Source organism: Chenopodium quinoa, unplaced genomic scaffold, assembly GCF_001683475.1.
Source record: "Chenopodium quinoa cultivar QQ74 unplaced genomic scaffold, ASM168347v1, whole genome shotgun sequence".
NCBI lineage: Eukaryota > Viridiplantae > Streptophyta > Magnoliopsida > Caryophyllales > Amaranthaceae > Chenopodium > Chenopodium quinoa.
In genome coordinates, this window is record NW_018745684.1 from 6,292,525 (window position 1) to 6,307,849 (window position 15,325).

General features: G+C 34.0%; 1 protein-coding gene across 1 annotated transcript; it reads right to left on the minus strand.

The window, feature by feature from the left end:
* Positions 1 to 302: 302 nt before the first annotated feature.
* On the minus strand, positions 303 to 10,040 carry LOC110717360. The gene is made up of 13 exons (XM_021896033.1): positions 9,650 to 10,040; positions 8,229 to 9,107; positions 7,712 to 7,812; positions 7,495 to 7,609; positions 7,297 to 7,374; positions 7,015 to 7,107; positions 6,092 to 6,175; positions 5,792 to 5,890; positions 3,741 to 3,803; positions 3,542 to 3,572; positions 3,243 to 3,289; positions 1,836 to 1,894; positions 303 to 729 (listed from the first exon to the last, which is right to left on the minus strand). The coding sequence occupies exons 1-13, from the start codon at positions 9,692 to 9,694 to the stop codon at positions 495 to 497; spliced, it is 1,929 nt and encodes a 642-aa protein (XP_021751725.1). The 5' UTR covers positions 9,695 to 10,040; the 3' UTR covers positions 303 to 494.
* Between the last annotated feature and the right edge of the window lie 5,285 nt (positions 10,041 to 15,325).

Here is a 15,325-nt window from a genome sequence, read left to right on the forward strand (position 1 = left end):
TGATAATTAAAAAGGATAATTTGCAATGGTAGGGGTGGTGGTTGGGAAGAAGAAAGGAAGAAGGTAGGAAGAAGAAGAGTGAAATCAGGGAGAGAGAGTGAGAAAGCCAGAAAAAAAGGAAAAAAAAAAGTGGGGCCCACTGACGGAAATTCCACCGGAAAAACAAAGTGGGTGGTAATTTGAGCGTTTTTTTAGTTTAATGGGTGGTAATTTAAAATAAAATTTTAATTGGGTGGTTATTTAGAAATTGATACTATTTTTGAGTGGTAATTTACAAATTATCCTAAAAATTATATACGAAGTTTATATCAAACCCAAAATCTCGCCTTATTTCTCATGGCATAGTAATATCTACAAAGTGATTGTGACTTGCAGTACAAGTGAACGAATGTGCAATTGATAAACAAATACGATGGAAGAGCTCATGTCATTTTCGGCATGATGATCCAAGCTCTCATTTGTACAAGATACAATCGTTCATAGAAACGTGACAATTATGCCTCTGATTGGCCTACATTTTCATCGACTGCAGTGGTAGAGTTAAGGAGTGAGTCTTGAGATTCCTCGATGTCAAAAGGTTGGGATTCGTGTTTAGCTGCAGCTTGCAACACCCGATTTTGGATATCTAATGATGATGGAGAGACTGGAAGTCCATTGCCGTTAGTTTCTAGTTTTCCAGTAGCCTGTGAGATGGCCTGTGCTCCAAGTTTCACCGGAGAAAGTAACAAACTTCACAGAAGCATCAAAATCAAATGGAACATCGTTAATAGAAAAAGTTGACCCACACTAAAACATGCGGCGTAGTGATAAGCTAAACTTTCAAGTTACATGGGATGACAAGTCTTTGCATACTTCTAAAATGTTATGAAATGCTAGAGACATCTAAAGTTGAGCACTTTTTGTGTATATTATGTAAGAAGGATAATCTTCTTCCTAGTTCCTACCCAGCTCTTAGAGGAAGTACAGTTACCCACGTTGAATTGTATTAAAGGAAAGATTTTCAAGGAAGCGAATTACATGAACCAGATAAATCTATTGAAGAAAGCAATTTCAGAGTGAAATGAACCAGAAAAGGCAGGCAACATATTCAATCAATGACATATCTAGTAATCAAGTGTGAATCTAAGTAAAACAGCAGTACTCTTAAACACTGTAAATTGCAATGTTGATATATCTAGGTAAGAATATACATACTGCAGTAGAGTGCTTTATCTCAGCTTTGATTAACACCGACATGAACGGTACTCTAATGTGCCTTAAGAGTCTCACCTTTTGAGCAAGGTAAAGGAGGATCATATGTACGCAGCCTTAACCCTACTGCCCTATGGTGTAGAGAGGCTGATTTCAATGATCTAAATCTACTATGCAAGAAGGGCCATCTGCTAGACTGCTACTGTACAACAAATATGAATGCAACTGGTTTTCACAAGTCATTTCAAGTCCTTTTGACCCTTCTAAGTCATTTCAACTGGATTTCTTGTAAGATCAAATAGGAATAATTCACATTGGTTTATGGAACCTCACATCGAGATAATTATGGAATTACAAAGCTTGAACAACACCCAAAGCTATCTATCATCTAATTTATTTTGATGCCAAAGTATTTCGAACACAAAATGTGAAAGTATTATCTCCAGAGAGGCTGCTTATAGCATCAGTCAATATCTTATCCCTTTTTCCCAAAAAAAAAAAAAAAAAAAAAAAAAAGAGAGAGAGAGAGAGAGAGAGAAAATTGAATAAATAACCACTCAAAGAATAAAGCATACCAGAAAAAGCAATCAAGTTGGAACTGATTGAACCTTTCATTAGGTAATGTAAAGTATAGAAGACATTACCTGACATCATTCTTGAAATCTTCAGAATCCTCATAAGAAGTCACTCGACGATATATGGTCTATTATGTTGGAGAAAAAAGGAGGAGAAATATAATAAGTATATAAAGTGAAGTAGAGGTAACAGCCATCAGGGCAATAAAAATTCTTTAAAACATCACTAACATCACAAGAACATCATTAACAACAGTACACACACTTAAACATTACTATAGTTAGTAATATTCTAGGGAAAACATTATTATATACACACACATATTATACTATTATAGCATAGGCGAATTAGGTTCCTGCCTCAATTAGTTCCTCAATGGCATATTGAAAAATGGAGTTAGAGCCAGCAAAAGTTCACACAACACGGACCAGACACACAAATAACAAAGTGTCAAGGGTTTTCGATCCAATTTATTAAACGAGTCAACACGACATGACAAATTTAACTAAACAGGTTGGGTTAGTGTTGAGATTCCTAACACAAAACCAACATGACTCAACCCGCCTGAGAAAAATAACTAATAATTTACAGAATTAATGATAAATCTTTAGAATGAGGCTAACTCTTTCTAATATGACACGACAATATGACACGAACCGGACATGGAAAAAGAAAGTTACTGTCAAAGGGTTTGGGTTAGTGTTGAGGTTCCCCAATCCATTTATCTTCAAACACAAACAAGGCATGGCAAGATATGACACGTTTGCAAGCTGTAGATGAAGTATAGTCTCATCATGGTCAGCATCTCAGTAGCACAAAGATTCAGATAAGATGGCTTTTAAACATTGCGCTATTCCGTTAGTTACTTTGATGCATCACTTGGAAAAAGAACGTATATATAACTGGAACTTTTTGCTTTGCACCGGGCCACTGGTCATCCAAATAAATTGATACAGTTACGATGACATGTGAGATCCATATGGGATATGCATCAGCAGACTCCTAATCCCACACACAAAGCTAGTCTTGCCACCTAGCTAGGCAGACTGGATGAGGGAGTTATTTGAGTAGTTAAATACGAAGTACTAGCTAGGCAGCTTGTTGATACTTTGTTGTATCACTTGAAGGCAAAATGATTATTATCTTCCAATAAAAATAAAAAATTTGCTGCTTGCATTGTCAAGAGTCAAAAGCACAAATAGTCATTTTTTGGCAAAATTAACCCAAATTTCACAAATTCACATTGTAATCTTCTATATAATCAAAGGATTTCAACATCAGAATTTATACGAGCTTCTAAAAATTGAACAAAGATACATGTCCCTCAATCAAATTTCTATCCCCAAGAAAAACATGCATGAGTCCTCATTCAATGTTCGTACGTGAAGATTATTTATCCAAAACAAGTTAATATTAATTCTAACATTGTACTGTTATAGATAGTGACAATTCTATCCAAAGTTACGGAACTTTACCTGACCAAGGCCAATAATACCAATGAGTTGTAGAGTTTTCTCCCACTCTGAAACCACATAATGTCCTCTTAGCAAATTACAAAGCAAATTGATAACAGTGTTAACAGTTATATATGCTAAAAGAAACAGCAGTTACACCTCAACAGAAAACAGAGAAATCAAATAAAGCTAACTTTGTTACATAAACAGCAGCAATAGAAAAAGAAACTTGTTTTTTTGTTTCATTTATAGAGATGACTTCTCATGTGCGTGGTATTACAAACTCTACTAGTCTAATATTAGGGATGAAGAAAACAAACCTAGCAATGCATAGAATGAAGCAACAGAACCCTGCATCAAAGCAAATGATATCAAATGAATTGTGCATACAAGGTACAATAAGCAAAAAAATTCCAGAATAATTTGGAAGATGTATAGCTGTATTACTTGTTTAACCAAAAACTTTAATGACAACTGAATCTTATATGGTTTTATTCAATGCAGATAACCTGAACTTACCACAATAACCCCCAATACTTGCACAGGAGTAGGATTCAACTCTTCAAGGATTGCCTCAGCTTCCTGAAAAAGGTTAGAATAGTATGGTCATAAACTCATAAATCATATGAAATGGTGTTTTTGAAGAGGGCACATACACTCATACATCTATATGCTAATAAACAACAGAAATAGTCACTCACTGAATAAACCAACACCGAACACCCACCACCCTCTCCCCCAAAATATCTAACAACATAAAATTTCAAACCATAATACCACCATTAATCATTGACTCAAATCCATGATTGAGAGACTCAGTCCAGCTCAGAGATGTGGAGCATCCTCGCAATTATAAGCACTTTTACATGATTCGGCTTAGTGATTTGGTAGAATTTGCTGAGGGACAAAGAAAGATATGATTTGACTTAGTGATTTGGTAAAATTTGCTAAGGGACAAAGAAAGATTCGCCTTGGGCTTCAATCAGCTTTGAACCAGCCTAGATAGTACCAAATTACAATGTGTGAAATTATAATCATTTGGGAATATGAATCGAATTTAGTCGTCATGGATCGCTTGGTGACAAGTAATTGCATGAGTGAATGGTACTCTTAATCACCCAAAAGTAAAGACACATGCTCATATATTTATCTAGGGTAGGGGTGTCCATTATTTGGATAAAAACCGAAATCCAATCCAATCCAAACCGAATTATTAATTCGGATCGGATCCAAACTTTAAATCGGATCGGATCTGATTGAAATTTTTTGAAAATTTGGATTTTCGGATCGGATCGGATTAACCTTGTTTGGATCCAAAAAACCGAATTAACTGAAATATGAAACCATGCTTTTACAAATAAGGATGCTTTATATTAATCATGTAAAATTATGTTGATAATTACAATAATATAAATTATGTAAAATTATGTTTTTAATATTTGTATTAATCATGTACAACTATGTATTTAAGACTAAGCTTTTTAAAATTGCATTTTTATTTTTATAATTATTTTAGTCCCTAACAATTTGCAATGTATTTTAATTCGGATTTTCAGATCGGATCGAAATAACCGAATTTCAATTCGGATTGGATTCATTAGAAATTCGGATCGAATTGGATTTAAAAATCAAAAACCAAATTTTATTTCGGATCGAATTGGATTTGGCCTAAATCAAATTTATTTTTCTGGTCTTCGGTCTGGTCCGGTCTAAAACCCTATAGAAACCGGTTTTTTGCTTAAAATTATACATAAAACCTTTAATAATGATTAAGATTATCCTTAACAAGCTTGAAAAACTTTAGCCATATGAGCTTTTTTGTACTAAACATACAAAAAAAGACGTTAAAATATTGTTTTTCCTTTATTTTTTCGAGTTTCTCATAAATTATTTAAAATTTAGATTATTTTTTTTAATAAAAATTCTACAATCGGTCCGGTCCGGGTTTTGGACCATTTTTTCGGTCCGGTCCGGGTTTGGTCCTAGCTTAATCGGTCCGGTCCGTTCTTGGACAGATGAACAGCCCTTATTCTCCAACACACATCACACTGTATAGCAATAAATACTTTTCTCTGAAATCTTCTGCATTTACCCATCCCAATTCAAAATAGTCACCTTAAAATGCCATAGAAATCCTTCATTCCCTCTTTCATCCCTCCCTACGCATTTCTCATACATAGAACAGATAGATGAAACAGCAGTACTTGACCAAGAGACCTGCCATCTATCTTAGTGTTGATTTCTTAGAAAACCAGTCAAATAAAGATATCAAATATAGTATTTTAATTTCCATACTAAGAAAGACAGTAGATGCTTGTTGGATTGTTAATATGTAGGGACTTCAAGAAGGATAAGTAATACATATACCAATATTGGCAGATGGCAAAAAAGTAGTCTAATAATACGAAAGTTCTAGTACTTCAGCAAATTCAACACAGAGACACAATTTCAGAAGCCTACAAAAATTGACAAAAGACTATCGCTTTTTAAGAAAATGGATCCACTGATTCCATCCCATAGTCGATAGTCCTACGGAAAATGTTAATAATTTAGGAACTGCACAAGACTACCTCATTGAGGATAGAAATTGCTGTCTCAGGTTTCAGCTCCTTAGCACGAAGGCCATTTTTAACCCAGGACTTGAAACCACCTTGGAGGACATATGGTCTCTGGTACATATAAAACAGATAAGACTGATGAGATCAAAATATTCACAAACAGGAGATGGTTAACAAAACAAAGAACATACAGAGACAAGCATCTCCAAAGATAATTGATATTTGGGAGAGAGATCTTATTTGTTGAGGTTTAATCACTAAAAGATCCATCACAGTAAAGACTTGTATAGCCTAGAAATACAAAGAACTTACCTTAACCCCAAGTTTCCTTAAGGATCTAGCAATGCCTTTTGCATGACTTCCGTCAGCATCCATAACTATGATCTTTGATCTGTCCTATAGATAACACAAGACTTAATTTGAGATGCAATAATAGCCATGAAGAGATGTCAGTAAGAGGTGTTATAAGAGAATCTAAGGATGTAGGGTGAGCCATCAAACTTTTTACAAAGAACAAAATATTTACCCCAAAAGATTTGCTCAAGTTGATAAATGTTTGTTTCAGTAAGATACAAATCAACAACAAAACAAGAAAAAACAATCTTTTGTATGATTTTTGCATCAAACTCCTATGTAATCATGTAAAGGGGGGAAAAAGTTTGACATTTCATCAATACGTATTGCACAAATAGAAAAAAGGATGTGCATGGCTAGGGATTGAAAAAGAAAAGGCAAAAAAAAGTTGACTGATCTAAATCATTTCATGATAACCATTCTAGATGAAGTAAAACCATCGCAGTTGCCTTTTTTTTTTTCCTCAATGTTCTTAAAAATGTCGAAAGGTATCATTAGCTGTTGCAATTTTGTACAACTTCACCAAGGCACTTGCTGGGAAGACTACAGGCTACAGCACATCCAAGTAGAGGACAACAATTAATTGTTAACCCCAAAATTTTCAGACAGCATCATTACTCTCAGGAGCATAGCAGCCAAATAATAAGTTTGTAGAGAAAACAGCTTCTCAAAATTTTCGAAAAAACAAAGAAGAAAAGAAAAGGTGTACAGAAAATAATGTCACCGACAAAGACTTGTATCGTGAAGATTTCAAAATGTTGAAACAGAGTTTAGGGCATTTTGGGCCTTTGGGGTAAAGAGGATTGGTAAAGGTTTTTTTGCTTTAAATTATCAATAAATGGCTCTGGTAAATAACAAAAAATACAAGGGTAAAAGCATACTTTAACATTCTTCAGATCCCGAATCACCACTGCCGTCAAAGTGTCATCAAGGTCTCTGCTGCTCTTCATTAATTTCCTTAGAGAACTATCAATCTGACAGTAAAGAAATTTAAATGCATTTAGAATTTATCTGCCACATAGTAAGCTATACTTACTTAACTTAGTAAGTTAAGTATAGTAAACTATACAGCCTATCTCTTGATTTTACAGCAAGAATCAATATTTTGCATGTATAAAAAGCACTAATGTATGAAATCTTCAACAAAATACTGTAAATCAAACCTTGGGCATGGATACGTCTGCATATCGAGATCGAGCGGATCTTCTAAGATCAGGGATTCCATCTCGTTGCCTCAGATCCTTCATACAAAAAGATACACCAGTAATCACATAAACCTCAATAAAAAAAAATTTAAAAAAAAAAATGGTGCTAATCACTTCTGTAGAATATGAAAAGGCTAGAAAAAAACGGTTTCTTGCCTCAGGCCTGGTATCAACAAGAACAGCACTTTCCTTCCCTGATACGAGCTCAAAAGCCAATTCAGGAGACAAATCTCCAGCATAGCCACTGTAGGTGACCAGCCAATATACAGCCCTGCACAAATCTGGTAAACAGCATAAATTTTCTGTAAAAGCATGGAATGACCCCAGGCTACACCGGGAGAAAATATCAGAGTCGGGAGTGCAACATCAATACCATAAAGTAGACGTAGTGCCAACGAAAAGAATGAATGGGACAATAGGATCTGAGGGGTCTAGGCCTAAGCTTCTCTCCAGTCCTTCAATGGCAGAATAAACCTGCTCATAAAATCCATGTTTTCAGAGTGAGAAGCATAATCGGCAATTTACTAAAGTGATAAATACGAAGTAATAAATAATGTAATTGCACATTCAAGCGAGTCAGTCTATGACAAATTTAGTACTAATGCTGTACATATGATTGCCGCAGGGTGGTAATTGGATTTAGATGAAAAGAATCACCCACACAACAAAAAGCACTAAAGTGACAGTTGGATCCAAACCTATGTTTGTATAGAAAAGGATACATATATAGCCTATCATAATAGTTAGGCATGAAGAACACACTGTATCATATTCTTATTATCATGATGAAACAATTGACCAGTAAAAATTATCAACAAAAAACTGGCTCAACTCAAGTCTCACAAACAGATCGAGAGAAACTTGAAGTGGAAGTTAAGACTTAACATCACCTGTAAGAAAACCATCCCCACTGGCCTTGATATTTGAGTAGCTTTCTCCTCGAATAATTTAAGTGCATTCTGGATCTCCGGCGGCAGAAGCTCTTTGGAAGTATCATACGAATAATAGACAAATTTACTCCCCTTAACCAAAGAATCTTCAACCACAAAAATAGTCTTTCTTAACAACTCAAGAGCTACAATGCCAGCTTTACTACTGGATTCCTTAAGGTTACTTGGAAGGCTGCTCAATTTAGATTTAGTAAGTTCACCAGCTTGATCAAAAGAAGAGAGAACTTTCGTGGTTAGATTTTCAATTACTTGATTGCCATCCTTGACAATGTCTGATATCGTCGAATTAATCTTATCCACAGAGCTATTCAAGGCATTCTCCCCCTCACCAAATGAAGCTCTTGTTGATTCATTTGTTTGAGAGAGAATATTCATAAAACTACTGCTGGAAGACGGCAATGGCTCAGCAGTGATGCCAGAGGTATCAGGCACGTTACTAGTGCTGTCAGCAACACGATCCAAAATCGAGACAGGCCCTTCACTAGAAGATTCTAGCAAGATATCAGCACTATTCACCAAGTTGTCTCCTAGTTGTTCTTGTGATACTAAGGCAGAAGAGTCCTCCACATAAGTTAAATGTTGTCCACCTCTAAAAAACGAAGCACTCATCCTTCCGGTAGTGTAGTTCCATCCATCCAATAATGTCTTATGTCCTCCATGAAAGTCATAACTGAGAGAACTTGCAGCTTCTTTCTGAAGGCATGCCCCTGGACAAACACCACCTGACAAGCTAGGAATTGTTGTGTCTACCGAAACACATTGAATACCAAACACTTTTTGCGTTCGAGTAAGGCATCGCACTCCATCATTTAACAAGATCTGCACAACCAATATGGTTGATCAATAATAAACTATTTCAAACTTTTATTTGCATTGCAATCCTAGAGAGCAAAATGCCTAATGATATTCATTGTTAAAAAAAAGATAAAACCCCAATCATCTCTTTAATTTTTAGACCATTCTTTGGAGCAATTACTCTGCACTTCTTTATGGATGTCAACTAGCTTAGTCGTTTAAAATCCCGGGAATAATAGTGATGATACACAAGACCTAATACCGAAACTCGTCTACATCATTGTGCTTTATAGCCTCTATATACAACAAAAAAAAATGCATTTCATAAGAGACATCAAAAGATTTGAACTTTTAATAATTCCTACTCCCAAGAAACATATATACAGCATAATATGATTAATTATACTAATCAACCTAAACAAACAGCTTCAAAACTAATTAGCAATTTTTGAACTAATTAATAGTGATAATAATCCAAATCAACTACAACTAAATAGTGCATTAAATATGATCATTCCAAATTCAGCTAAAAAAAATAAAATTCTGAAGCATTATATTATTGTTACCTGTGAGTTAGAAGAACAGCGGGTGGCTGAGCAAACTGGCAACATTTTCTACCCCGGAAAATAAAAATAACCCAATTCTCAAATTCCTTGGAATTCTGCAAAATTAAGCTAAAATCTTAAGACCCATAAAAATTAATACGAATTTGAAAATGTTTTCAGAAAACCCAGATAAAATTAATGGCAACAGAACAGCAGTTTGTTTCAGCTGTGAAACAAGGGAAAATGACAGAATTTTAAGCCAGAATTGTGTAGTCGAACTAATGACCAATGAAATTGTAGTGTATGAAATCGTGTGGCGTATCGAGCTGTTTAGGTTCATCTATTGAGATTCTCTCTATCGAGTTGTGGACAAAGTTCAATGCTGGTCGTTGTCTATTTGGCATTATCCTTTTTCTGTGTCCCTCTGTGTAGCGCTACTCGTATATTAAGAAAATCGCTACCACTTAAAGGGGCGTTTGATTCGCAGAATACAGATATGAGGTATGGGTTTAGAATGACCCATACCACATGTTTGGTTGTCAAAAGTATGAATTTTAAACCCATACCTCAAATCCATGAATTATGGGGTTTCGAAACCTGGGGGGAGGTGGGTTTGGCTCATTTCATTCTCTTAAGTATCAAATACATGGTATTACGGGGATGAGATTCCATTCCAGAATTGAACCAAACACATGGTATTAAGTATCAAGTTCCAGCCCAATACCACCTTAGCCTCATTCCTGATTCTAAACTCATACCACTCTGCGAACCAAACGCCCCTTAACAGACTCCGTTAATAACAAATACTACGTACTATGTAATTAATATACCAAGTTAATCTTAGTTTAATGGGAAAGATTGCATCTTTCAACCTTGAGGTTGGGGGTTGAATCTCCACTAGTAACACTTTAAAGAAGATAGGCATTTTGAAGGTGGGGATCCTCTTATCCTAAAATTGTGAGGGTTGAGGTTTATCTAGGGTTCTTCTCCTTACCTAAATAAAACAAATACAATAATTAATGTAATGGACGACTCTTCAACCAAAACAAATCGCTACCACTTATTCACTTAACCTTGATTCTTCTCTTTCATAGTTATACTTCTCCATTTGTTGTATTCTTTGTATATCCCTTATGTTTACCATGCTTTTTCCCTTTTAATTTTTCGTTTGTTTTACACTTCGTGTATGATGGGATTAAGCGAAAACTTCAAATGTAACCAATCGACACTTTAATTTGGTTTTTTGAGTATACCTTTGAGAAGGTTGGATTGTTGAAGTATTTCGTACATACCTTGTTATTTGTGCAAAAACACATTTCAAGGCATCATTTTGGAAATATAAAAAATTGTGATTCATCAAATTTAGGGTGTTGGAACGAGAAAGTACAAGTTTCTCAACATGAGAAACATAGAGTGTTTCTCAAAGGGGCAAATTCTTCATCTCCACTCAATAATTGGGCTAATGTTGTAATTTTGTCTAAAAAATCTCTCATACCTAGCAAAACCAGAAGTATTGACTGTAGAACAGAAGAACATTAATGGAGAAACTTAGAAACTTCAATGGGTAAATCGAATTTGGCGAAGGTCTTCAACGGAGAAGGACGCAACCTTTCCTTTAGGGATTAACCATACCTTTCTTTTCTCCCTTTTCTATTAGGGTATTAGTTTATTTAGCGGCGAAGCTGCCAAAAATTTGTAGTAAAAGTAGTGATTCACAAGCTACTACCATGGAAGTGGAGGAAAGCATGAAGAAGAAGGAGGAGGAAGAAGAAGATGGAGCAATAAGAAGAAGAAAAGGACAAAAAAAAAGTACAAAAAAAATTAAAAAATTCATACAATTCCTCTTTATTACAAAAATGTCATTTTGAGAAACACCCTATGTTTCTAATGTTGAGAAACTAGGGCTTCCTCATGTTGGGACTGGATTGATTGATATATAAAGTATTTGTGTTATATGGAAATTATTTTTAACAATAAGCAAGGTTTATATACATAGTGGTATGTCCGTTGTTATTTCTTTATTATGTATCCTTGTATTTACGTTTAGGGTAGGGATGTGTAATACCCCTTCTAGTAATAAAAGGGTTGGTTAACAGGTTTGGAATTCACTCTTCTCAAAATCTTGTCATCATTTTGGCTATTCTAGAAGACCCTCATTGCAGTCTCTTAGAAGATCTAGTGTGACCTCTTAGATTGTGTATGTGACCTGGTGTCGATGTTCAATGGTTGATTGGTGGTGGTTGTACATGTAGCTTAAATTTCCCTTTTTTGCTTACTGTTAGTTTTCTTTTATTATTATTAGCTTGTTTTCCATTATTTGTTGAGTAAGTCTTGTATGTGGCTAGCCACGCGGTGTGGCCACATTGATTTATAAAAATAATCCTTATTTATATATATGAGTAACCCTATTTATTCGTAAGAGTAACCTCATTTTGTCCATTAAAGTAACTCCAATTCATTATATAAGTAATATCAACTAATTTAGAAATAAGTAATTCCATCTGTTCATTTGAGTAACCCTTATTTTTTTGTTTTAAAAAATAAAAGAATGATTCCACTTATGTAAGGGGGTAACCCCTTTTTTTCATTTAAGTAACTCACATACGTCAAGATAATCTCATTTGCTCATCATCATAACCCCTATTACTTAATTAATTGTCTTATTGTGAATTGGCCCTACCATGTGGCTTTTTGTTATTTGTTTTGGGGCTTTTCCTCTCATTCTAACCAAAAAAGAAAACCTTGGGAAAAGGATTATTGACCTTGAAAAACATCAACTTAGACCCTGTTTATTTCACCTTATTTTTGCTGAACTGAATTTTTTTTTACTGAACTGAAATTATTTTTGCTGAACTAAATTTTTTTTACTGATTCTTTGTTATATTTCTTCTTTAAAGTTACTGATTTTTACTAAACTAAATATATTTTTACTAAACTGGACTTATTTTTACTAAACTGAATTTTTTTTTCCTGAACTGAATTTTTTTTTCCCGAACTGAAATTATTTTTACTAAATATTTTTTTTTAAGGTGAAGTGAATAGAGCCTTAGTGGATTTGTATACACATTTAAAGATGACATGTAATGTTTTCATATTGGACCTATGGTTATTAGTGGACATTACCTAATATTGCACTTATTAGCTAATTTTTTGATCAATAATCTTGTAATTATCCTTCCATACACAAATAAAACTAATGAAAATCAAATAGTAAATAGAACTACTGAAAATCAACTAAGGGCATGCATGCTTAAAAAATTTGATTTTAATTTATTTGAACTTGTTGGAGCTATAAATTTAGCTTATTAAAATTAATTGGAACTTGATTTAATTGAAATAAGTCAAGTTAAGTTATATAAAACACATCATGATATCAATCCACGCTAAGTTTATATGTCCAAATTGTAAGCTGATTATAACGAAGAGCATGGTATGGACCAAATGCCAAGTGACCTAATGTAATTTTTTATTAAGGGATAAATTAGATATTGCATTCGCCTCTCTTTGAGTATGCACTAGTTTAATAATTAACGTTAATTAGGAGTGCTAGCTATATTTCAATTGATAATTTATATCGTTTGTAACGAGTCTCAAGCCTCACCTTCGCTATCAAAACTATTCAATAGGTGAAGAGTAACCACTTCGTACTAGTCAAGAATAGTATAGTCTCAAGATAAAACTTATCCTTCTCGAAATGTAGAATGTTTGTACTTAAAGGCATCCTTCTTAATATATGTGTTTTAGAATGAAGGATGTCATTATCGTAGTTAAACACGAGGGAAAAACTTACTTCAACTAAACTTCTGGAAAAAAAAAAATGAAAAACTTACTCCAAGCATATGTCTACATAGGTCATATGCATTACTTCAAGCATATCACAGTAAGCCATAATTTTACTAGAGAAAAACTTATTACAGTATAAGTTTGTATACCCATCTATAAGAGCATCTACATTGGTTCAACAAAAGGACATATTGGCAAATAAAACAAAATACTAACAACTTGCTTGCTAGTGTGGAGTGACACACATCATAGCTAGAAGAGGAATGTGTTTCCCCATAGGGTTATGTAGTTCACACATTTCAAGGCTTGTGTGTAGTAGCTTGGCAATAAATTGTGTATCTCGTATTTGCTGGATTCTCCGTTGGTTGCAACATTTTTGTCAATTTTCCCTTTTTTCTACAAATGAAATACACAAGATTGTGGCTATCTAATTAAGATGTTGTAGTTTGAACTACAACACTTGTAATTTAGAAAATCTTATGTGTCACAAAGATTTATAAGGGTTGTAGCTTGTACTATAGATATTTTAATGATTTTTTATTGCATAAGAGGTAGATACCTAAATTTAAGACTAGTTTACATACTCACACATTGTAGACATATAGAAAACATATGAATCAATAGAAGCATCTTGAAAAGTTAGCGTCATAGGTTATTGCAAGCTTTGCAACAAATTATACTGTACCACTTATCTCAACGTTCTTTCGTGTATAGAATCTTGTATCTTAATTTACAATACTAGTCATGTACAATTTTGGTTTGTATATGTTACAAGTTCCATCATTATCACTTATGTACACTTATCACTTGACCTCCTTCAAACATTGTATTTTGAATTTTCGAAAAGCTTATTGTGTATTTGTTGCAGCGGTTATGAATTTGGAGGTTGCAGGTGTCGCGTACTAGAAGAGTAAACCCTCTGCTGTGGTGCGTTCATAAGATGGAAGTTTGTAAAAAAAAAAAAAAAAAAAAAATTGCAGCCTGGGTATGGTCGCCAAATGCTAGAAAATTGATTGATGTTTGGTGTATGTGTTGTATGAATTAATTTGTAAAACAATGGAGTAATTGATTATTTACATGGGATTTGAGTGGATATTATTGAAATTAAGAAATTCTCAATTAGTGAAGTTAAATTACTAATGAATGATATATGGTGCGTTCAATTCGTTTAAACGAAATTAAATCATACGAACAATCCAAATACTACAATAATTACTCAATAATATCAACTAAAATCAAATGATTGGGTCAATTATCCTCGGAATTGTATTTACTTTGCTTAATCATCAACTAAAATCAAAGGACATAAAAGATTCGAATCATGGTAAATGAAGAATGAAAGCATTACAAAATGCATAAAAGTCAATCATCACATCTGGGTGAGAAATTTAAGGGGACAAACTTTTGAATTTTACATCGCTATTGTTTAGCTTCAAGATTTCTCTCTCCTTTCCAATGTGTTTACTAAGACAACAGGAAAAAGGGTAAAGTATATCTTCTAACCTTGGGTTAATTTAATCTAACGTCATTAAACCCAATGTAACAAATGTTATTTTACCTGCCAAACCAACTTTATCATTTTGCAATTTGCTTTTTCAAAGTTTATAATATTTTATTCACATTTTAGGATTTAATTACAATTTTGCCACGGGATATCCTTCATTTGTTAATCGAGGAGATAAATGGGGGTGTCCTTTAATAAATATAGGTTGTTTATCAAAAAGATCAAATGGGTGTCCTTTATGTTTTTTTGGCCATAGTAGTAGAACACTTAAGACTTCATTCAAAGGCACTACCCTAAAAAACCTCTTTTCAAAGTTGCACTCTCACAAATCATCATACCACACCTCGACCAACTAAACCCTACACCAAACTCAAATCACCCGTCCATTTCATCAAAACACATAAATCCCA